Source organism: Anolis sagrei, chromosome 1 (assembly GCF_037176765.1).
Source record: "Anolis sagrei isolate rAnoSag1 chromosome 1, rAnoSag1.mat, whole genome shotgun sequence".
In the NCBI taxonomy this organism is placed as follows: Eukaryota; Metazoa; Chordata; class Lepidosauria; order Squamata; family Dactyloidae; genus Anolis; species Anolis sagrei.
The window spans coordinates 15,884,767-15,910,313 of record NC_090021.1 but is presented as its reverse complement, the minus strand read 5'-3'; the positions used below and the strand labels follow the sequence as shown (position 1 = coordinate 15,910,313).

The 25,547-nt window shown below is 42.4% G+C and overlaps 1 protein-coding gene across 2 annotated transcripts in view; it reads right to left on the bottom strand.

The window, feature by feature from the left end:
* The window catches only part of EFEMP1 (EGF containing fibulin extracellular matrix protein 1), an 83,213-nt gene that overhangs the window by 39,987 nt on the left and 17,679 nt on the right, over positions 1-25,547 (bottom strand). For both annotated transcript variants that reach the window (XM_060754606.2, XM_060754604.2), the window contains exons 3-5: positions 25,287-25,374; positions 23,106-23,154; positions 19,888-20,139 (exon numbers count right to left, since the gene is read on the bottom strand). In XM_060754606.2, coding sequence (XP_060610589.1) covers positions 19,888-20,139; positions 23,106-23,154; positions 25,287-25,367 — 382 coding nt within the window. In that variant the 5' untranslated portion in view covers positions 25,368-25,374. The remainder of the gene's footprint in view (positions 1-19,887; positions 20,140-23,105; positions 23,155-25,286; positions 25,375-25,547) is intronic.

Sequence of the window (25,547 nt, the reverse complement as noted above, 5' to 3'; positions counted from 1 at the left end):
TCTCTGTTACCTCAGGACTATAAGAGGGTTTCGCGAGACCAGTCGCTCTCGTTGCAACGGTGAAATAGCGGTGAGGCCGTGGATCATATTTTAGTTCTTGCGGACCACTGGTGGTCCATGGACAACAAGTTGGGAACCATTGCTTCAAAGGGAGTAGACTGATAAGCAACAACAACCATCAGATGAGTGTGAAGTTTGTAATTTGTTTGTTTTAATAGTTGTTTACACGTAGCTAAATTGTAATATATAGTATGTTATTTTGGTACTTTTACATTATCTGAAATGCTTTTAATGTGTTTTATTTTGTGTTTTTACTTGAATTGACTTTTTTTCAACAAATGGCAGTGAGAAGCTTGATGCAGTTTATCAAGTTACGGAAACATGTTATGACAAATAGTTTGTTAATGGTAATTGTCAAGACAGTAAACGCACTGATATAAGCTGTACAAACTTCTGGAAACTTTCCTGGAGTAGCTTCTTTGAATTTGTTCCTGTTACAGATGGAGCAAGCACGAAATCATCTCAGTACAAATACAAGCTCTAACCCACCCACGATGACCAATAAATGTTGGAAGATACTCAAAAAATGATTGTAGATAAAAGAACTTTCTTTTCCCTGCGGTATATCATCTACCAAACTAATGTGGAACAGTTCCACATATTAAGTTCAGTACCATATTTTACAGTGTTTCAAAAACACATTTTTCAACGCAAAAAGACAGCCTGACAGCTAAATTATATTAACATAACTGAATTAACCTCCTGGTTCATAACTGCAAAAATTGTAAAATGAAATTATGAAAAAAAACCCTTCTGAGTTAATGTATTGTGAGATTTGTTTATGGAAGTTATGAGAAAAGCTATGCAAGGAAGCCGCCATCCTTCCTTGGAAAAGAAGCCGAAATCTGATAATGTGCTAACTGGGTTTCAATTTATCTTGAATATAAGTTATTATTGTCAACATTTTAGTTTCCAGATTAACAATACTTTTAATATGACTTGCTTCTGTACTGGGAAAATTCAGGAAGCCAGATTAGTTAAAACTTATTGGTATGGTATGGTATGAGACTGGCCCAGACATGGGCAAACTCTGGCCCTCCATGTGCTTTGGACTTCAACTCCCACAATTCCTGGCTGTTAGGAATTGTGGGAGTTGAAGTTCAAAACCCCTGGAGGGCTGAAGTTTTCCCATGCCTGGGATAGCCAATTAGACCTGACCACCATCTAATGCTATCCTGCCCCTAACCCAAATGCCATACATAGTGCTGTGATGAGCTGACAGCTGAGGAAGCTACTTGGGCGCATCTCCATTGTGTGCTTCTCTGTAAACTGAGGACAGATATATACTGACATGGTACACCAAATCCACTTTTGGGTGACTAAATGATGCATGAAGACAATCCCAGTGGATTGAGCTGTTTAACCGTATTGGTCAACGTTGCAGTTGTTCTCAATTGTCTTCCAAAATCTCTCCCAAACCGAGACTTCAGGCCCATACAATTGTTTACATGGACATTCTGTGTTTCCTGGATCTGCCATTCACAGTTCCCCCACTATATGCTTCTCACATTTGCAGAAGTCACCAAATCGGGAGGGATAGCTAATACTCCAGAGGACAGGATTGCAACCCAAAATGTCCTTAACATATTAGACTTGTTGTGGACAGCAAGTTAAACATAAGCCAACAATGTGATGCAAAGGCAAAAAAGGCCAATGGGGGTTTGCCATGCATAAATAGGAGTCTAGTGTTTAGATCCAGAGAGTCATGCTACTTCTCTATTGGTCTATATTGGTTAGACCACATCTGGAATACTGTGTCCAGTTCTGGGCACCAGAATTGAAGGGAGATGTTGACAAGCTGGAATGTGTCCAGAGGAGAGCGACCGACTAAAATGATCAAGGGTCTGGAGAACAAGCCCCGTGAGGAGCGGTTGAAAGAGCTGGGCATGTTTAGCCTTCAGAAGAGAATGCTGCGAGGAAACATGATAGCAATGTATAAGTATGTGAGAGGAAGTCATAGGGAGGAGGGAGAAAGCTTGTTTTCTGCTGCCCTGGAGATTAGGATGCGGAACAATGGCTTCAAACTACAAGAAAGGAGATTCCATCTGAACATGAGGAAGAACTTCCTGACTGTGAGAGCCGTTCAGCAGTGGAACTCTCTGCCCTGGAGTGTGGTGAAGGCTCCTTCTTTGGAGGCTTTTAAACAGAGGCTGGATGGTCATCTGTCAGCGGTGCTTTGAATGCAATTTTCCTGCTTCTTGGCAGGGGGTTGGAATGGATGGCCCATGAGGTCTCTTCCAACTCTATGATTCTATAAGTCCTGTGTAATTAGCACAAGTAGAGCATAGGTCCCACAGCGTACCATGGAAGATACCTTGGTTAGACCACATCTGGAATCCTGTGTCCAATTTTGGGCACCACAATTAAAGGGAGATGATGAAAAGCTGGAATGTGTCCAGAGAAGGATGGCTAAAATGATCAAGGGTCTGGAGAACAAGCCCTATGAGGGCATGTTTAGCCAGAAGAAGAGAAGGCTGAGAGGAGACCTGATGGCCATGCAATTTTCCTGCTTCTTGGCAGGGGTTTGGACTGGATGGCCCATGAGGCCTCTTCCAACTCTATGATTCTAGAGAGCTAATTGACAAAATGAATTTCAAAAGGCAGAAATGTATGATACTACATTTAAGCGATAATATCGAAATGCAGAGACATAGGATGGATGACATCTGGCTTGAAAATGGTAAATATAATGGGACCTAGGAGTCTTAGTAGACCATAAGCTGAACACGAGTCAACAGTGTGATGCGGCAGCTAAAAAAGCCAATGCAATTCTAGGTTGCATTGATAGGAGTCTAGTGTCAAGCTCGAAGGAAGTCATAGCAACACTCTATTCTGCTTTGGCCAGACCTCACTTGGAATAATCCTGTGTCCAGTTCTGGGCACCACAATCCAAGAAGAATATTTACAAGCTGGAACGTGTCCAGAGGTGGGTGACCTGGAACCTCATCATGCAGTGGTTCTCAACCTGTGGGTCCCCAGATGGTTTGGCCTTCAAGTCCCAGAAATCCTAACAGCTGGTAAACCAGCTGGGATTTCTGGAAGTTGTAGGCCAAAACACCTAGGGATCCACAGGTTGAGAACCACTGCTAGAGAATACATCCATTTTAAATCTGGTTTCTGCCTCCTGCAGCTGCATGATGCACACCTTTAACAGCCTCACTAAACTACAAACCCAAGAATTCTGCAGGAGGCAGAAACCAAATTTAAAGTGGGTTCATTCTCTAGTGCAGTGGTTCTCAACCTGTGGGTCCCCAGATGTTTTTGGCCTACAACTCCCAGAAATCCCAGCTAGTTTACCAGCTGTTAGGATTTCTGGGAGTTGAAGGCCAAAAACATCTGGGGACCCCAGGTTGAGAAACACTGCTCTAGTGTGATGGAGTACCAAGTCTTTTCTTCATAAATAATTTTGTCATCCTGACCACATTCTGATGCTGCTGAGCTAGACACATGTCCTAATTTCCAGATGCAGCATGGCACAGTGAAAGATTGCCTAGGAGTAACACATTGCAAGTAATTCCCAGTAACAAGGTACTTTGCCAACGTCTACTCCCACCCTAAAAACCAATAAAGCCCAAACCCCCTTAATCATTGCTCCAAAGAGGTTTAGCGGGCTATGAGTGCAATTTGAAGTTCACTCTGAGTTCACTGACAGCTATCAAAAGCCCCAGCCTTATCTCAATGAGGATATTGTTTTCCAGCTGCAATCGTACTATCTGTTGGCAGCAGGCTTTTTTCTGAAGTCTTTGCAACTCCCTGAGTAAATAAGTAGATTCCTGATGCAGTTCCAGCTTCTCAAATATGCCTTTGAAGGGCTCAGCCGGGGGGCAAACCACAAATGATTCCCCACCACCTCCAAAGCCATTCATGTGATATACTCTAAGTAGGTAAGTCCTCTTCTCTTAGATAGGAAATTGGGCTTGAGGCTGGCTTATTCGGAAAAGTGACAAGCAATGGAGTTTGCAGAGATATGGAACCATTTAAGAACTTTTCCAGGACATTATCTGTGTGACTCACCATGTTGATTAGAACAGCCTGGATTAAAATAATTTGGAGCCTGCCCAGTTCCTCTCATCCCATGATTGTGCCGCAATCCCATGATAAGCAGAAGTTTCACACAGATGCCACTATTATTGCTGCTATTTATTGGATATTTATATATTAAAAGCATACTACTTTCACAGAATCATAGAGCTGGAAGTGACCTCAAGGGTCATTCAGTCTAATCTCCTGCCATGCAGACATGATCCTTCCCTGACCTCACAACCTCTAAGAATGCCTGCCATAGATGTGGGTGAAATGTCAGGAGAGAATGCTTCTGGAACATGGCCAGACAGCATGGAAAGCTCACAGCAACTCAGAGATCCTTCTCTGATGAATCCAACCTAACATCTATTTCTTGGATGGCATAAAATAGACATGTTTATTTCTGTAGGTAAAGGTAAAGGTTTCCTCTGACATTAAGTTGATTCGTATCCGACTTTGGGGGTGGTGCTCATCTCCATTTCTAAGCCAAAGAGCCAGCATTGTCTGTAGACACCTCCAAGGTCATGTGGCCGGCATGACTGCATGGAGTGCCGTTACCTTCCTGCCAGAGCGGTACCTATTGATCTACTCACATTTTGCATGTTTTCGAACTGCTAGGTTGGCAGAAGCTGGAGCTAACAGTTGGAGCTCATGCCGCTCTCCAGATTCGAACCTGCAACCTTTTGATCAGCAAGTTCAGCAGCTCAGTGGTTTAACCCACTGCGCCACAAGGGGCTCAGAAAATTCCTACAAATTACATATTTTATCTGTGTAAGAAGAGAAAACTATGTGTTTCAGTCCTATTGGCATAGGGGTTGTATTGTATTATTTTATGTATTTACGTTTCATTTCTTTCCCAGTCCTGGGACTCAAGGTAGCTTAGTGGCTAAAGCAAGATTACACGGGGATCAGATTTTAATGCTGATTCCAGATTTCCTTTATTGCTTGCTTTGAGGCTCCAAAATGGTCATTTGCAAAAAACAATTGTGTGTTGCCTTGTTGACTGAGTAGCAACAAGGCCTGAAATCTTTTCTTAAAACTTACTCATCCAAACTGAGCAAATTTCACTTTGCAACTTGCAGGTTTGTACATGAACTAATGAGTTTGAAGTATACATTTCATCACTGAAGAGAGCTGGCTAATTTGTTTTGACAGAGATGGAATGCAAGGAACTTTAAATTACTATATATATATTTTCTTTGTTAGTGATGGAGAAAAATCATTTTTTCTTTCCAGTTACATAGAAATATATGGGAATGCATTTCTTTGCTGTCAGCTGTGAACAAAGAAATGGTGGCCAAAGAAATATAGGTGAACCTGTTGATTATCTGACGCTAGGCTAAAATCTTTTATTCAGGCAGGCTTTTAAAGAAGGTTTTCAAGAATAAGCCAGGAGATGCTTTATGGTGTTTTAATTTCCATATTTTATCAGATTCTAAGTTTTTGTGTGTATGTCAGGAGCGACTTGAGAAACTGCAAGTTGCTTCTGGTGTGAGAGAATTGACCGTCTGCAAGGACGTTGCCCAGGGGATGCCTGGATGTTTTGATGTTTTATCATCCTTGTAGGAGGCTTCTCTCATGTCCCTGCTTGGGGAGCTGGAGCTGACAGAGGGAGCTCATCCACGCTCTCCCTGGATTCGAATCTGCGACCTTTCAGTCTTTCAGTCCTGCTGGTGCAAGGGTTTAACCCATTGCACACCGTTTCTAAGTGTTTTAAGTTATTTTAACAGACTTGTAAGTTTACTTCTATTATAATTTTAAGATTATAAATAGCATTTTTTTAATGTTGTTTCCCGCTTTGGGTCTTGATCCAGAAAGTGATGCAGGGTAACAACAAGAATAACAACAATTACAACTACAATTATAATAATAAGAGAAGAATACAATGTGGCTTATTAGTAAAATGTAGCCCCCAGTTAGATTTGAGGAAACACTGAGAAAGGGTCCTGTTATGTTCATCTTTTCATGCTGGTAAGAATCTCCTTGCTTGCGTAGTGGCATCGGCAGCACCGCAAGGCAGGAACAGATCAATCAAAGCCACCTTAGGCTATAAACTACTTTATTTTACAGCTATATACATTAGAAGCTACTTAACACTCAGCACATTGTAAACTTGCTTCTTTACCATCCGATTGTAACATTGCGAACACACTAACTGTTATCAGTACTAGCTCACACCTCTTGCATTCCAGAGTGACGTATGACATATGACGCTGTGTCCATTTGTTCTATACACTTGATTTATGACCTCTCTAAGAATACCATTCCTTCCTTGGTTCAGTTAACTCTTTCCACACAGGAATACATTAACACTAGGCACATAACTACTGCATTTTAAACATACATATATACTTTGAAATCTACATTATAAATTGCAAACAGCTTCAACATTTTATGGGTGAAGAGAAAGTGCTGGCTGCTAACTAACTTAACAACTGATTATTTTAAGGCATGAGGCTTATTTTAAAGACTATTTCAAAGGACTATTTTATTCCTCTGATCTCTGCTTCAATTCAAAGAGACTGATGTATATATTGTCAGTCGTAAGGCCGAACAGGGTATAGGGTTACAGCCTGTGCTGGACGGGGTCGCACTCCCCTTGAAGGCGCAGGTTCGCAGCTTGGGTGTGACCCTGGACTCATCGCTGAGCCTGGAGCCCCAGGTTTCAGCGGTGACCAGGGGAGCATTTGCACAGCTTCGGCTCGTGCGCCAGCTGCGCCCGTATCTTGGGAAGTCTGACTTGGCCACGGTGGTACACGCTTTGGTCACATCCCGCCTCGACTACTGCAACGCTCTCTACGTGGGGCTGCCCTTGAAGACGGCCCGGAAGCTCCAGCTAGTCCAGCGCGCGGCAGCCATGTTGTTAACTGGAGCGGGACGCAGGGAGCGCACAACGCCCTTGCTGTCCCAGCTCCACTGGCTGCCGATCAGCTACCGGGCCCAATTTAAGGTGCTGGTGCTAACCTACAAAGCCCTAAACGGTTCCGGCCCAAAATACCTTGAGTACCGCATCTCGGCCTACGAGCCCACGAGGACCTTGAGATCGTCCGGGGAGGCCCTTCTCTCGGTCCCGCCTGCCTCACAGGCACGTCTAGCGGGGACTAGAGAACGGGCCTTCTCGGTGGTGGCCCCCCGGCTGTGGAACTCCCTCCCTGCTGCAATCAGACAGGCGCCTTCCCTCATGGCCTTTCGCAGGGGCCTGAAGACCTGGCTCTTCGATAAGGCCTTCAATTAAGTGCTTTGTTTTTCTTGGAATGACCACCGGAATGGACTATGACTACGAGATTGATTATGATTCAAACAAGACGAAGCGGATTTTTAGCTTAATTAGCTGTGTGTTAGTAAGATGTATGTTATAGTCCTAACCTATTGTAACTGTTGTCTTTATGTTCTATGTTCTGTACACCGCCACGAGTCGCCTTCGGGCTGAGAGTGGCGGTCAACAAATGCAAATAATAATAATAAATAATAATACCCTGTTTGAACTTTTGAACTAAAGTAAAGATACTGTTACTTGTTAAAAAAGCCTGAGTGACATTTTATTATACTACAGGATACATCTTGGTATAAATACTGTGGTAAAACTTCTGCTTATTCTGCTTATTTACATTTACCAACCTTCACAGATACTCCTATTGATGCAGCATTGGCCTTTTTAAGCTGCGGTATCACACTCTTAACCCATGTTCAGCTCACTGTGGGAGAACATGCGGATGAAGAATTGGGCTCCACAGCCACTTATGGACCTATCGCCAAGACACTACACTTGGAGGACAATCATCCTCGGGCTATGAGGGATTGCTTAATTAAGTAGGTAAGTTCAGTTTATGGTCTGCTAAGACTCCTAGATCCCTTTCATACATACCCAACTCACAGAATCCTCAAGCTGTAATGATCACGTAACTACTTACCTACCTACCTACCTACCTACCTACCTCTTTCTTTCTTTCTTTCCTCACCTTTCTTCTAATAGGGTATCCAAGAAAATAGTTAAAACAGTGCAGTGGGCCCTCTATATCTGCTGGGGTTTGGTTCTAGGATCCCCTTGGATACCCCAGATCTGTAGATGCCCAAGTGTGTGTGTGTGTGTGTGTGTGTGTGTGTGTGTGTGTGTAGGCATATTAAAAATACTTTCCAAAATAGCCACCAACTGCACTGAAAGTCAGAGACATTGAGGATCTGTGAATTCGTGGGAGGCTACATCAGGATATGCCGTTGTCTACACATCTACATAGTGCTTGACACATAATAAGACCAAGGTTTTCTGTTTTGGAAATTCCCTCCAAGATAGTTCTAAGCCATGGTTAGTCGAATGCATGGATGCAGAACCCATGGAAACAGAGGTCTGGCTGCGTATGATGCAGAAGTTTTTATTACAAACTATGGAATACTAACCCCTAAAATCATAGCCATGTGACTTCTTAAAATTACAATTCCCAAACTATCCAGCCTGACCATGTCCATGATTTTTTTTCTGTGTCAGGTTTAGGGTTAGGGTTAGGGAGAAACTGCAAGTTGCTTCTGGTGTGCGAGAACTGGCCATCTGCAAGGATGTTGCCCAGGGGACACTCAGATATTTTAATGTTTGACCATCCTTGTGGGAGGTTTCTCTCATGTCCCGCATGGGAAGCTGGAACTGACAGAGGGAGCTCATCCGCGCTCTCCCCAGATTCGAACCTCTGCCCTGTCGGTCTCCAGTCCTGCCAACACAAGGGTTTAACCCTCTGTGCCATTGGGGGCTCCATGTGCATGATGATTGGGGGAGAGAAGATGCATGGAAAATACCTTTTCTGGGCTCACTCATTTTCTCTCTCTCTTTCTCTATGACTCATACACACATAATCTGAGAGATTGCTCAAGCATAATGTTTAGTTTGGCTCTTATGCACAAAATCTCTCTGAAGAATGTCTATATACTATTCTGTAATTCCTACAACAACCTTGTAACAAATGCAAAGTTTTTTATGTGCAGATTGGACAGCCCAAGTAAATAGTAATGTTACAATTATACAGGGAAACGACAAAGAGCTGGCGACGCCATCCAATTATAAATGTAACAATAATGCTATCAGGCATAGGATACGGTCCATCAGTAACATGACTCTGCGCTTGATGCCTACCTGGCAGAGCAAAGTGTCACCTGGCAGGTTGCATACCGTGCCTGGGCAGCTGTTGTTCAGCTTCATCAGTCAGACATTTGTGTAGGCTTGTTTTCTCATTCCTTTTGTTTCTGGTGCTCAAGGGTGAGTGCCATTGCCGAGGAAGCTCAAACGAAGCCACCCACACACTTACAACATGGAGGCACCGGCCGGCTTGAGGCAACGCCACGATTTGGCAAAGTACAAAACCCCAGAGTTCTTAAAAAGGATTAAATTTGTCACCTTTTTTCCATGATCTTCAAACTGACCTTAACATGTGCCTTTCAGGGATGTCAAAGGAAAGTTTGGCTCTCCCGTTGCAACTAGATACCATATATATAAGTGAAAAAGATCTTGGAGTCCTCGTGGACAACAAGTTAAACATGAGCCAACAATGTGATGTGGCGGCAAAAAAAGCCAATAGGATTTTGGCCTGCATCAATAGGAGCATAGTGTCTAGATCTGAGGAAGTAATGCTACCCCTCTATTCTGCTTTGGTTAGACCACACCTGGAATATTGTGTCCAATTCTGGGCACCACAATTCAAGAGAGATATTGACAAGCTGGAATGTGTCCAGAGGAGGGCGACTAAAATGATCAAGGGTCTGGAGAACAAGCCCTATGAGGAGCGGCTTAAGGAGCTGGGCATGTTTAGCCTGAAGAAGAGAAGGCTGAGAGGAGATATGATAGCCATGTATAAATATGTGAGAGGAAGCCACAGGGAGGAGGGAGCAAGCTTGTTTTCTGCTTCCTTAGAGACTAGGACGCGAACAATGACTTCAAACTACAAGAAAGGAGATTCCATCTGAACATGAGGAAGAACTTCCTGACTGTGAGAGCCGTTCAGCAGTGGAACTCTCTGCCCCAGAGTGTGGTGGAGGCTCCTTCTTTGGAAGCTTTTAAACAGAGGCTGGATGGCCATCTGTCAGGGGTGATTTGAATGCAATATTCCTGCTTCTTGGCAGAATGGGGTTGGACTGGATGGCCCATGAAGTCTCTTCCAACTCTTTGATTCTATGATTCTATGATTCTATGCTCGTCCGGGAGGCCCTGCTCTCGATCCTGCCCTCATCACAAGTACGTTTGGGATGAGAGACAGGGCCTTCTCAGTGGTGGTCCCTCAGCTATGGAACGCCCTCCTTAAGGAGATTAGATAGGCTGCGTCACTCTTAATGTTTCGGAGACAAGTTAAGACATGGTTATATGAGCAAGTGTGTACAAATGCAGAGTAGCTGACATAGGAAATGGAATCACTCAACAATGGAACTTGGACAACATTATTTAACTAGGAGACACTGATGATAATGTTGTTGGTTTTTTATTTTTTATTGCTTCTATTGTGGTTTTATACTATTTTAATGTTGAATTTGTATTTTGTTGTTATGTGTACTGACTTGTTGCAAACTGCCTTGAGTCGCCAATAAGGCTGAGAAAGGTGGTATACAAGTATAGTAAATAAATAAATAAATAAATAATAATTTGGGAGAGGCTGCAGCAGTTTGCTTTGCTTGCATCTACAGGGAATGTAGGGATTTGGGGGATATTTTTCAATCTCTACGGTGCTCTTCAGCTTAGCAATGGTCTCTTCCACCCAAACTGCATTAAAAGATCTCTAACTTGCATTTTGGGAAGAAAGACCTTGGAAGTTCCTAAGAACCTCTTAACCTCTCAGCAGCGCTACAACTTACCAAACTAAGTGTTAAACCCACACAGCGTTCCTTCCTTGGGCATTAAAGTAAAAGCGGCGTTGCTGCCTAATTATATGTAACGAAAATGCTTATCTCCCCACTATACTTACAAACAAGGGAACCCACTTTTACCATGGTTTGAGATCAACAAGATGGCAGCCCCAAAAACACAAAAATGTTAATTGGTATAGAGGCTATTTTGTAATCACCACATGGAGGCTGAGCTGCCCAATTGCTCTATAATTTGCAAATCCCTTCGTATTTTTAGTTCAGGCAAAACATGCATTGAATAAGGTAGAGCGGAACTCTTCGAGATACATCGGGCTTCTTTAATGTACCTTTTTCAATACCCGCATGATGATTTTCTGCTTATCCATTCTAATTACTCGAACATATAACTTTGAGAGAAGATGAACTTGAGACATTAGTACTCTGGCTCCTTCTACGCTGGCCATATACGAGGGTTGAATGAAAAGTAATGCCTCCACCTTCGTTACTTGGGTTTGGATGGGAATATTTTCATAAATCAAACGTAGAAATAATATTTTAATACATCAAACACAAAAATAATCCTTAGAATGTGCTCTTTAACTACCACTGTTCACGTTTCTGCCTAAACACCAGACAATTGGATGCATTTCTGCCAACGTTGAACAAGTTTTCTGAAGCTGTCACGGAAGAAATCAACACTTTGTTTCTGCAACCAGCGTCTCACAGTTCTCTCATTCTGGGCACCCATCATGCACAGATCTTCCGATAGCCAAGCAAAGCAATAATGTGACCCACACGTTCTTGTGAAATTCCAATTATGCTTTAAATTTCTGAGTAATATGACGATCATCCTGAATCTATCTATCAACCTTTTGCTTGTGAAACTCGGTGGTTGTTGTCACAGGATGTCCAAGTCTTTTTGTCACGCAAGTCAGATGTTCCCACCTCAACATCTTTAAACGTACTCACCCAACGACGCACAGTACTCACATCAACACAATCACCACAAACAGCTTGCATTCTCTGATGAATCTCCTTTGGGGTGACACCTTCTGCTGTCAAGAATTCGATGACTGTACATTGTTTAAGTTGCATTGACCGACCATCTGAGCAGGGTTCCATACTTCATACTTTAACAACACAACCATTCAATGCTAAGGCTTCCCGCCAAAATTGAACTGTAGAGGAGAGTCTACTGAACAAGCCAGTACATGCCGCATATCAGTACAGCCATCTGTTGAGTAGTTACGAAGGTGGAGGCATTACTTTTCATTCAATCCTGTACAATCCAAATTATCTTATTGAAGTGGATTATATGGCAGTGTAGGCTCATATAATTCAGTTCAAAGCAAATAATGTAGATTAACTGCTTTGATAATCTAGATTATATGACAGTGTAGAAGGGGCCTGAGTCTACACTGTCATATAATCCAGTTTAAAGCTGATGATCTGTTTAAAACTGTGTAGAAGGGGCCCTAGAATGAGAAGAATGCTACTGGAGTTTCCAAGAGCTTCTGTGCCTTCAATTAAAAGTTTCTCCTTTATAGTGTTTACCTGTTTAAAGACTTCATGTTGAGTATAATTGGATCAGTAATTAATATCTGCCAATTGCATCTTTCCTGGCTGTTCAATCTCTGTTCCTGCAGGAGAATCCTTAAATCATTGTATTTCCTTGTTTTCCCTTTCACCTCTCATATAAAATAGCTTTATTTTATTGTAAACATCAAACAGAAATAATAATTAATAATTAAATAAATCTATATAAATAAAAACTTAATGTTAGTTTGTGGGATTAATGTAACTAAAAAACCACTGGACGAATTGACACCAAATTTGGACACAATAACCTATCATGCCAATGAGTGACCTTCACTCATAAAAACACAGTGGAAGGGACTTAAAAAGCCAAAAAAGATGCTACAGTGCATGTGCAAAAACGACTCCCCCAGCCAAAAAACCCCCCAAAAAACCAAAAAAAAAAACCAAACCCCACACACAATAGCATGAGGAAGAACTTCCTGACTGTGAGAGCCATTCAGCCGTGGAACTCTCTGCCCCGACGTGTGGTGGAGGCTCTTTCTTTGGAAGCCCTTAAACAGAGGCTGGATGGCCATCTGTCAGGGGTGATTTAAATGCAATACTCCTGCTTCTTGGCAGGGGGTTGGACTGGATGGCCCATGAGGTCTGTTCCAACTCTTTGATTCTATGATTCTATGATATCCACAGTATCTTCCAGACTACAGCTCCCAGCATCCCCTAGACCAGGCCCCTTAGGAGCGGAGAATGATCCAAATGCACTGCTTCCAAGCTGCAAAGCTTTTTTCTCCTTGGGTTTCTTTGAGAGCATCCCAATCCCTGCATATTTCCAATTTCCTATTCCTGGACTGCAACTCCCAGCAATCCTTCAGATAAATAGATTAGATAGAGATAGATAGGTAGGTAAATAAATCAATCACAAGGACTGCTGGGAGTTGCAGTCCAAGAATAGGTGGAGAAGGAAGAACTGGGAGAAAGAGGAAGGGAAAGAAAAGAGAGGGATGAAGGGAAGAGAAGGAAGGAGAGAAGGAAAGAAAAAAGGGAAAGAAGAGCGAAAGAAAGAAGGAGAGAAAGGAGGGAAGGTTGGCCACAGCAACACGTGGTGGGTACAGTTAGTATAATATAAGGTACCATCTGGTATTTAAAGAATGATGAGACGTGGGCTGCTAGAGATAGTCTGAGTGGGATTTTGGGTTGACTGTGTAGTTTTCAAATGCATTTTAATATTTGTATGTTTAATGACACAAAGGGAAGTCTCTCTCTCAAAGACCCCTTCTACATTGCCATATAATTCAATTCAAAGCAAATAATCCAGATTTTATATGGCAGTGTAGAAGGCGCCAAAGAGATGCATGGCTTCCAGACCTTTCACCATTTTCATCACCCTTCTCTGGACACCTTCCAGGTTGTCAATCTCTTTCTTGAATTGCTTTCCCCAGAACTGGACACAATATTATTCCAGGCAAGGTCTGATCAAAGCAGAACAAAATCAAAGACTATGACTTCCTTGAGTCTAGACACTATTGAGTCTAGACACCTTGAGTCTAGACACTATTGATGCTACCTATAATCACATTGGCCTTTCTAGCTGCCACAACATACTGTTGACTCATGTTCAGCTTACGGTCTACCAAGACTTCTAGTTCTCTTTCATACGTACCCAAGTTTGAAAAGTTACTTTGGACTCCAACTTGCAGAATTCTCAAATTAGAATGCTAATACTACCTACCTATTTATTTATTTTATAGCTCCCCTTTCTTCTAATATGGTAACAAGGAAATAGTCAAAGCAATGTAGTGGCCATGGGTATCTGCTGGGCTTTGGTTCCAGGACCCCTTCGGAGACCCAAGTCCCATTATGTACATGGGTTTAGTAAAATGTGTCTCTTGTATAAATGGCGAACAATTCAAAAGAGCGCCAGGCCCCTTTCAGATTATCCACATGATTTAACTGGATTATATGAGTCTACACTCTCATATAATCCAGATCAAAGCAGATAACCTGGATTTTATATTGCAGTGTAGAGAAACACTGGGGATCTGTGAAACAGCAGAAGGCTGAATCCGGGTCAGCCTTCACAACTATATAACATGTAGGTTTATCACTCTGGGTATTATCATTACAGAGACTGAAAAGTCACCAACATCATTTTCATGGAAACTGCAAAGCCCAAAACAAAGGCGGAAAGTTGGGTTGTTGTAGGTTTTTTCGGGCTATATGGCCATGGTCTAGGGGCATTCTCTCCTGACATTTTGCCTGCATCTATGGCAAGCATCCTCAGAGGTAGTGAGGTGGAAAGGTAACCATGGTAGTTGAGGAATGTCAAAGCAATGATGGTTATCCTTCTGGATAATGGCAGCACTGCATTGCCGTTTGTCTACACTGCCATATAAACTGAATCTGGAACCATTTGTTTATGGGCTCTCCCCATATTTAGCAGTTTCACTCCTCTCACTTTCTTTATTCTCTATCCTCTGGTGTTTTGGCTGTAACCCTTCATTTTGTAAGACTTTGCAAAGATTCAGTTTTAAATTAACTATTTTTTAAAAGTTGGCTAGTGAACAATATTTGTATGAATGTATCTCCATCGCTCCCTCCCCAGGCCAAAATTCCCAGGATATTAGCAATGGTAATTCCTGTTTGTTTGTTTTTTCCGGTACAATCAGCATTAAGGCTTGCAACAACGCTGTGGACTCTGGAGATCGTTTCCGATGTTATTGCTTGTATAAATAGTTTACTTTAACATCTGTTTCTTTTGGTGTGTATTGCTTTTTTTGTGAACGAAAACTCCTGGAGCCAAATTCTGCTTTTGATTCATAAACACTTGCCTAGGACAAGTCAATGGGGGATCCAAACACACGTCAACAAACCCGTTTTCCGAAACTCATGCAATTCATTATTTTCATTCTCTGGCTTAAACCAAAGGTTGAAATGCTCTCCATCTAATTATATTAAAACTTGGTTAAGTGGCTGTAATTAAGATGTATGAAATCATTGTAGAGCCCTTCTCAATATCCATACAAGCAGTGCCAACCTCATTTATTGACAATAAGTCATTCTCAAATCATATTAGCATTCATGGATCCTGTTATGAGTTTATTTTATGAATCAGAGTTTTAAAAATGCTTTGGATAGAATTGTGATGATGAAAAAGAAAATATTGCCAAAACCAATACTGATTTTTACAGACCACGGCGTTTTACATCAACAACATGACTCATTGGACCCAATCTGAAAGTATTTCCCACCCCCCACCCCCCAGAATATCAGAAACAATGGTGTGATTATACAATGCTACCATAAACTAGGAAACCCATGCCAGATATTTTGGATTATCCTATTCTGATATAATCTGGGTATCTAATTAATTTTCCTACTATATCAGTGGTTCCCAACCTTCTTTTGACTAGGGACAACTTTGGCCAGAGACAACTTTGGCCAGGGACCACTTTGACTAGAGACCACTTTGACCTGGGACCACTTTGGCCAGGGACTACTAGACTGAGGACCACTTAGGCCAGGGACCACTTTGACTAGGGACCACGTGACCAGGGGCCATTTTGACCAGGGACCACTTTGACCAGGGACCACTTTGTTCAGGGACTATTTTGACCAGGGACCATTTAGACCAGGGAAAACTTTGACCAGGGAACACTTGACCAGTAACCATTTTGACCAGGGACTATTTTGACTAGGAATCATTTTGACCAGTGATCACGCTGACCATGGACCACTCTGACCAGAGACCACTTTGGCCAGGGACAACTTTAGCCAAGGACCCCTTTGAACATTAGTACCAAAAGGGTCACTTTGGCCAGGGACCACTTTGGCCTGGGACCACTTTGACCAGGAACAACTTTCAGGGACCACTTTGACCAGGGACCACTTTGACCAGGGACTGCTTTGACCAGGGACCACTCTGACCAGAGACCACTTTGGCCAGGGACCACTTCGACCACGGACCCCTTAAAACATTAGTACCAAAAGGGTTACGAATCAAGTTTTGGTCAACTTTAGATTTGGTTAGGTTATTTGGGGTGCTGATTCAGAAAATTGCATTGGATAGACCACATCAGCTCTAGTTTCTGATACAGAACATATGCCATCCAGTAGTCACCATCTTCTCCCCCACAGAAAACTATATTTAATAATCTAGAGTTGATCTGGTCTTTCCAAAGCAATTTTCTGAATCAGCATCCCAAATAACCCCTAAAGACTTCAAGGTACCCCCACTTCCAAGCGCCACATAGAATGGCTCCACTCAGGGGGGAGGGAGGAGGAAGAGAAGCAGCAATCTGGAGACTTGTTGCCATACCTTTGGTGGGTAGTCAGCCTCTCCCTTTATTTTATTATTTTATTTCATTTACTTATACCCCGCCCTTCTCACCCCGGGGGGGACTCAGGGCGGCTTACAGAGGAGGCATTATTAAATGCCTAACAGTTGACAGTTCCCGACATCCTCATTTCCTCAGAACTCTAAGAGTGGTTTTGCAAGACCAATCATTCTCCTTGCAATGGTGTAGTAACAGTGAGGTCGCACACCATATTTTAGTTCTTGGGGACCACTGGTGGTCCATGGACCACAGGTTGGGAGCCACTGTATTATATAAATACTGTAGATCTAGATATAAATATTGTAGTCTGGCACCACTTTAACTCAATACTATGGAATCTTGCGAGTTGTAGTGTTACAAGCCTTCTCTGCAAAGAGTGCTAGGGCCTCATCAAATTACAAATCTTACAGTTCCATAGCATTATGCCTGTTAAAGTGGTATCAAATTGCATTATTTCTATAGTGCAGAGATATCTCTATTTTTAAAAAATACAGACATGATTTATAATGCCTTGATTTGTTTGCTGTTGGCTTTAGATCTGGACTTGCACCTTCCTCCCTGAGATATAAGCAGGAACCAAGGGACTCCTTAGGAAAAATGATGTCGCTCACACTAACAATCTTTCAGTGCCACTGACTCAATACACAGATTTTATCAGGACAGCATCCTGGAATATAGTGAGTCAGAAAGAGAAAAGTATGTGGATATCAGGGCCAAAAACCAATTGTGAATCAAATGGGAATTTGGTAAGTCAACACTTATGTAAGTTCCCTTCTGTCAATGGATCTCTTTTACTTGGACTTAGTCCAGATTGAGGGACAGAGAAATACTTTTCCCCAAAAAATGGTTGCTTTAAATAAAGCAAAATAACTAGTGGTTCAGACCACACACTCCAAATGTGGTGTCCTTATGATATATTAGACTACAACTCCTAAAGGGAAGTGATGGGAGTTGTAGTCCATCATTGTGAAACTGGCAAAGGAAGTGTTCTAAGTCTAGTTTCCTAAGTCCACTTTATTGAACTTCCTAGGCTCATTCAATGGAAGCAAACCTGTCATCTTACAATCATTATCATTGTGGGGAAGAGTTATAGTCCTATGGAAAGCCACACTAGATTGATTGCACGGTGTAATGATGCCATAACACACTATTCTAAAGCAACACTTAGAAACTGCCTTTCAACCTTACTTGTAATAAGGTTTTGTGTTTTTATTGTTTCTACTGTTTTTATATGGCTTATATTATTTGTTAATATTTTAAATTACATTTTATGTTGTTAGGGGCATTGATGCCGACTATAAACCGCCTTGAGTCGCCTTTGGGCTGAGAAAGGTGGTATATAAATATGGTAACTAAAATAAATAAATAAATATGGTAAAGGTTTCCCCTTGACATTAAGTCTAGTTGTGTCCGACTCGGGGGGGGGGGGGGGTGATGGTGGTGGTGGTGTTTATGCCCATTTCTAAGACGAAGAGCCAGCATGGTTGTCAACGTCTACAAGGTCATGTGGCCAGCATGACTGTATGGAGCACCGTTACCTTCCTGCTGGAGCAGTACCTATTGATCTACTCACATTTGCATGCTTTTGAATTGTTAGGTTGGCAGAAGCTGGGGCTTACAGCGGGAGCTCACTCAGCTCCCCAGATTTGAACTATTGACTTTTCAGTCAGCAAGTTCAGCAACTCAGCAGTTTAATCTGCTGCACCACTGGGGGCTCCCTGTAACATAGCCCCACCTAATGTAGGCGGACACAAAAGATTCTTGAAATACATGTGTACTATAGTACACATGTATTTCAAGAATCTTTTGTGTCCGCCTACATTAGGTGGGGCTATGTTTTGTTTCTTTTCCCTCCTACTTTTTCTTCCCGTGAACATCATTTCATTCCTATTGTTACACTAAAGTAACATTCTTGCACTAGCACAGTTGTTTCCCCCATTATCCAATGAAAGAGGAAGGCGCATCAAGCCAACCCTGACCGGGACCGCCTTCCACCTGGAAACCGATGGCCTCACTGTGGAAGAACATGCGGATCAAGAATAGGGCTCCACAGTCACCTATGTATCTACTGCCAAGACACTACACTTGGAAGGGCATCATACTTGGACAACTGAAGTGACCAAGTAGCTTTCAGAGGTATTGCCTTTGAACCTGGAGGTCCCATATGGCCAATGGCAACTGATAAATCTCTCCTCCATGAATTTATCCAATCCAACATTAAAGTCAACAAAACCTATGGATATCACCCCTACTACTGGCACATAATTCCATACTGAATCTACCACCAAATCAACACAACCCGATGTGCTACTGTTAGAAATCTTCTATATCATCCCACTGTTTTAACTCAATCATTGGAAAAACATGATAGGTAAACAACTACCAAATATTGCAAATGTTGTGTTACACATCTTTTGATGCTATTCTGTTGGTAGATGCTGTTCTCCTCGTGTTTACTTTTAATATTTGGAATAAAACAAAATCTAAAAGGAAGGAAGGAAGGTATCTTCCATATTTATTCTGCCCATTCTTTTCCTTGTCTATGGAAACAACATTATTAATCAATCAATCAACCAACCAACCAGCTAATAAGAAAAAAATAAGATTGTAAGACTGATGTCAATTTGCAAACTAGTCACAGGTCAAGATATACCTGTTGGATCAATCTTCTTGAGCAGGCATAGGCAAACTTTGGCTCTCCAGGTGTTTTGGACTTCAACTCCCACAATTCCGGCTGTTAGGAATTGTGGGAGTTGAAGTCCAAAACACCTGGAGGGCCAAAGTTTGCCCATGCCTGTTCTAGTGTTAATTTCATGAGATTGAATATCAGCCATACCCAAGCTGGTGACCTCTAGATGCCTTCAACTTCTAGAGCTCCAACCAAGATGACATGCAATAATTTGATCTCTTGGAAGTTGCCAAGTTGGAGAAGTCTGCCAAGAAAATATTCAGCTCAAATAGTAAAACGAATGGCATCGGTTCTGAGCAACCTTTTATCAGTTTGTCCCCTCTGCAGAACCTTGTATCTTCCAGGCTTCCTGAAATAGCACAGTGCCCAATGCTCAGTAGTTCTTACTCTAGAGAAAGGTAAACATTATTTGTAAATTGACCTTCTTACCTTGGCATGTAGTGTGATCGGTTGCCTCATACCCAGCCGCACACCGTATCTGGGACGCGGTATTATCTGGAGGAGTCCGACGACTGATTGGGTTGCCATTTCGGCCACTTGTGGTTTCAGAGGCGGTTCCTTCTTGGCCATTGTTAACAATAATCTGGGCTGTTCTGGGCAGACAGAGGTATCCTCCAAAGTGGTTCACACATTTCATCCCACCTTTGCATGCATCAGGCACAATCTCGCACTCATCAATATCTGCGGGTAGTAACAAGAAGATGGGCATCACAGTGGGAACGTTCTAGGTATTCTATGAATACACATAGTCTTCAGCAAATAGAATATGTAACATTTGACTTAGATCTGTACTATACATCAACACTGTAGAATTAAGACAGTTTGAAAATACTTGAATTACAATGGCCCAATGTTATGGAGCCATGGGAGTTGTAGTTTTGCAAAGTATTTGACCTTCTCTGCCAAAAACAACAACTCCAAGTTGTTTCAAATTTACCAGTTTTACTTTTTTTTATCCCACCCTAAAACAGCGCTTGCAATGAATAATTCATTATTTAAATTGGAGTCACTGGTATGTGTCAAAGTAGCATTGTATCTGTTGGCCAGGTTACTAACTGGAATTGAATTATAGAGAGCGGACAAGCCCCCCCTCCATTAAAACAGCTCCACTGGCTGCTGATAAGTTTCCAGACCCAATTCAAGGTGCAGGTTGTTATCTACAAAGCCCTAAATTGTTCAGGTCCAGCCTATCTTTGTGATCGCATCTTCCCCTATGAACCTGCATGAGCTTTAAGATCTACTGGGGAGGCCCTTCTCTCGCTTCCACCTCCATCACAAGTGTGGTTGGCGGGGATGAGAGATAGGGCCTTCTCAGTGGTAGCCCCTCGGCTCTGGAACTCTCTCCCTGGGCAGATTAGATTAGCTCCCACCCTGTCCACTTTCTGTAAAAACCTAAAAACTTGGATGTGCCAATGTGCTTTTGATTGATCTGGTTCACTAGATGAGTTGGCCCTTCCAGCCATAACTTAATACTTGGCTCTGGCACTTTATCATTATCCCTCCCCTTGCAATTGTATTGCACTTATTGATTTGGCCCTAATCTGGCCACTGGCCCTTGCATTTTACTATCAGCCTGTCCTGGTAGTTGTACTGCACAATCCCTTGCCTCACCCTTCGTTTTGAACATGTTCACTGTGCTTCACTACTCTTTTTTTTTGTTGTGTCAGGAGCAAGTCACTTCTGGTGTGAGAGAATTGGCCATCTGCAAGGACGTTGCCCAGGGGACACCTGGATGATTTGATGTAGGAGGCTTCTCTCATGTCCCTGCATGAAGAGCTGGAGCTGATAGAGGGAGCTCATCCGCCTCTCCCCGGATTCGAACCTGCGACCCATGGGTCTTCAGTCCTGCCGGCACAGGGGTTGAACCCACTGCGCCACCAGGGGCTCATACTACTATAGCACAATAAAATACACACACACACACACACACACACACACACAGCATCATCAATAATCAACAACAACTACTGTTGTTGATTACTGATGATGTTTTATATGTATTTTATTGTGCTATTTTTTAACTGTGTTGACTATGCATGGTCCCCATGTAAGCCGCCTCGAGTCCTTTCGGGGAGATAGTGGCAGGACACAAAAATAAAGTTGTTGTTGTTGTTATTATTATTTCTCAAAAATTTGGTCTCTCTTAATTAACAATATGTCTGGTTATGCAATGGGATCAAATGTAGTCTGAGGAAAAAAGTCTATGGTTGTAATAGAAGATGATGTAATGATCCTCATCCTTAGAATTAATTTCAGCTAAACTGTGATACATGAACAACATGTTAACATGATTTATCAATGACATAGTACTCCATATAGAAACTCAGTTACACAAATGAGCAAATATCTACCAAATGTTGGAGAAATCACAACATTCCTTCAAATGTGGTGGAGATGTTCAAAGATTTTTGAAATGGAAACAAAATAAATAAAAATGCACTTTCACCAGAACTCTTAGTTTGCATTTATTTATTTGTTTATTTATTTATTTACCGTATTTCTATCCTTCCCTATCTCAACCCAAAGGGGTTCTCAGAGTGGATTACAACTTGGCACAGTTACAGCTTAATGGTGTAACATTAGAAAATGTTGACAATTTCCGCTACCTTGGCAGCCACCTCTCCACTAAACTCAACATTGACAGCGAAATACAACACCGCCTGAGCTCTGCGAGTGCAGCATTTTTCCGAATGAAGCAGAGAGTGTTTGAGGACCGGGACATCCATAGGGATACCAAGGTGCTTGTTTATAAAGCTATTGTCCTCCCAACCCTGCTATACGCCTGCGAGACATGGACTGTCTACAGACATCACATGCAGCTCTTGGAACGATTCCATCAGCGCTGCCTCCGGAAAATCCTGCAAATCTCTTGGGAAGACAGGCGGACAAGCATCAGTGTGCTGGAAGAAGCAAAGACCACCAGCATTGAAGCGATGGTCCTCCGCGATCATCTCCAGTTGACCTGCCACGTTGAAACTCCGACCACCATCTCCCAAAGCAGTTGCTCTACTCCGAACTCATGAACAGAAAACAGAATGTTGGTGGACAGGAAAAGAGATTTAAAGACGGGCTCAAAGCCAACCTTAAAAACTCTGACATAGACACTGAGAACTGGGAAGCCCTGGCTCTTGAGTGCTCCAGCTGGAGGTCAGCTGTGACCAGCAGTGCTGCAGAATTTGTAGAGGGCGAAAGAGAGAATCGTGACAAGAGGAAGGCGCGTCAAGCCAACCCCGACTGAGACCGCCTTCCACCTGGAAACCAAAGCCTTCACTGCGAGAGAAGATGCAGATCAAGAATAGGCCTCCACAGTCACCTACGGACCTACCAGAACACTGATCCTGGAAGACTATCCTACTTGGCCAACAAGGGATCGCCTAAGTAAGTAAGTAAACAACTTGGCACAATTCGATGCCATATTGAACATAAACATAATGGTTCTAAATACATTAAACATTAAATCGCTACACATAAAACAATCACATATAAAATACAATTAAAACAGAATTTTAAACAGAAATTTAAACCACCACGTAGTCCGTAATCACGTTAAAACCACATTACAGTCACATTCCTGGCTGTGTCTATGGCATTGTTGAACACATGGTTCCAAAGCCAAGATTTTACTTGTTTGCAATGGTATACTGTACCTTTGCATCGCTGCATGACAGGATCCCATTCATAACCATCTGTGCATTGCTGCATGTCAAACAAAGAAAACAGAGTTGAGGAACTAAACGACGGTGACCAACATGCTTTAGAGATCAAGGTTATTTTAAGTTAATGCATATCTATAGCAATGCTGAGGGTGCAACTTTTCCCCCCATATAAGAGAGTACCATTCAAATTGGTTTTGCCAATGCCATTCTGAGTTTCACCTCTGCAGGCCCTTTGAACCCCACGCAGATTTGGCCACGGCTTGCTTTTGATGGGATCTCGTCAGTTACGCTACTACGACTCTTCAATCATGTCATTATGTTATCCCAAGGGGGCAATTATTCTAGGAAGCCAAGATTACATTGGTCATGAAAATGTTGCCCACACAAATTCAGTATTTATGATAATTTAAGTGTAACAATATGTCATTAAAGGCCAAAGTCGGAATCGTCCAGGCCATAGCATTTCCGATTTCTATGTATGGATGGGAAAGCTGGATCATCAAGGCCGTTGATCGTGGAAGGAAAAATCAACTCATTTGAAATGTAATGCTGGAAGAGAGTACCGTGAACTGCTAAAAGGACAAACAAAAGGCCTGAATTTTTTTCCGAGAAAGCAATTAAAATTACTTTTGTACTCTAAACCGAGGCCCCTTTTATACTGCCATATAATCCAGATTATCAAAGTCGATAATCCACGTTATCTGCTCTTAACTGGATTATATGAGTCTACACTGCCATATAATCTGGTTCAAAGCAAATTAACTGGATTTTTATATGGTGGAGTAGAAGGGGCCCCAGGCTTGTTTTAGAATGGATCTAAACTGCCCTGTATCCCAGGATATAATCTCAGATTATCTGCTTTGAACTTGATTATATGAGTCTACACTGCCAGATAATCCGGGATAAGCAGAAAATCTGGGATCAGATCCTGTGATAAAGGGCAGTGTGGATACCACCTTACACTGCCATAAATCCAGTATCTGGAGCCCCCAGTGGTGCAGTGGGTTAAAGCACTGAGCTGCTGATCTTGTTGACCTAAAGGTCGCAGGTTTGAATCCGGGGAGCGGCATGAGCTCCTGCTGCCAGCCCCAGTTTCTGCCAACCTAGCAGGTCGAAAACATGCAAATGTGAGTAGATCAGTAGGTACTGCTCTGGCAGGAAGGTAACGATGCTCCATGCAGTCATGCCGGCCACATGACCTTGGAGGTGTCTCTGGACAACGCCAGCTCTTCAGCTTAGAAATGGAGATGAGTACCACTCCCCAGAATCGGACACAACTGGACCTAATGTCAGGGGAAAACCTTTACCTTTACTTAATCTCAGATTATCTGATTTGAATTGGAATATGAGTCTACAGAAACCAGATTATATGGCAGTGTAGATGAGGCCTCAGGCCCCTTCGACAGTACCAAAAAAAAATCCAGATTATCTGCTTTGACCTATAATTAAGTGTTGACTCCTATAATCCTGATCAAACAGATAATGCGAGTTATCTGCTTTGATAATCTGGATTATGTGGCAGTGTAGAAAGGACCTCAATTTGTACTACTGGGAGTAAACTGAGCACAATGCAAAAAGAAAACTAGGATTTTTTAAGGAGACTGTTAAAAATGTCTCAAGCTGGATCTGCATCCTAGGATCTGCTTCCAGATTATATGTTTATCCCAGATTTTCTGGCAGTGAAGACTCATATAATCCAGTTCAAAGCAAATAATATGGGATCAGATCCTGGGATACAGGGTAGTGTAGATCCAGCCTCCATCAGGAGTGTCCTGACAAAGTGGGACAGTAGGTAAGGTAAAGGTAAAGGTTTTTCCCAACATTAAGTCCAGTTGTGTCCAACTCTGGTGGTTGGTGCTCATCTCCATTTCTAAGCTGAAGAGCTGATGTTTTCCCTAGACACCTCCAAGGTAATGTTGTCAGCATGACTACATGGAGCCCATTTCCGCCAGAGCAGTACTTATTGATGTACTCACATTTGCATGTTTTCAAACTGCTAGGTTGGCATAAGCTGGAGCTAACAGCGGGAGCTCACCCTGCTCCCCGGATTCAAACCTGCGACCTTTCGGCTAACAAGTTCAGCAGCACAGCGGTTTAACCCACTGCGCCACTTGTAGGAGGGAACCCTAATAGGGCTTCTGGTGTTTTTAAAAACCAATTTGGGCCACTTACCGTATATGTGATGGTTTCATCTGCTTCCTGCGAGTATCCTGTAGCGAGCATCAATGCAGCAAGAATGGCAAACACTATCATCTTGAACCTTTTTTTTAGAAAAGAAGAAAACCCAATTTAATTGTGTAAAACAATGGCTCCTTCTACACTGTTTTTATATCCCATCATCTGTTCCCAGATTATTTTCTTATCTCAGGATATATGACAGTGGAGACTCATACAATCCAGTTCAAAGCAGATAACCTAGGTTCAAATACTGGG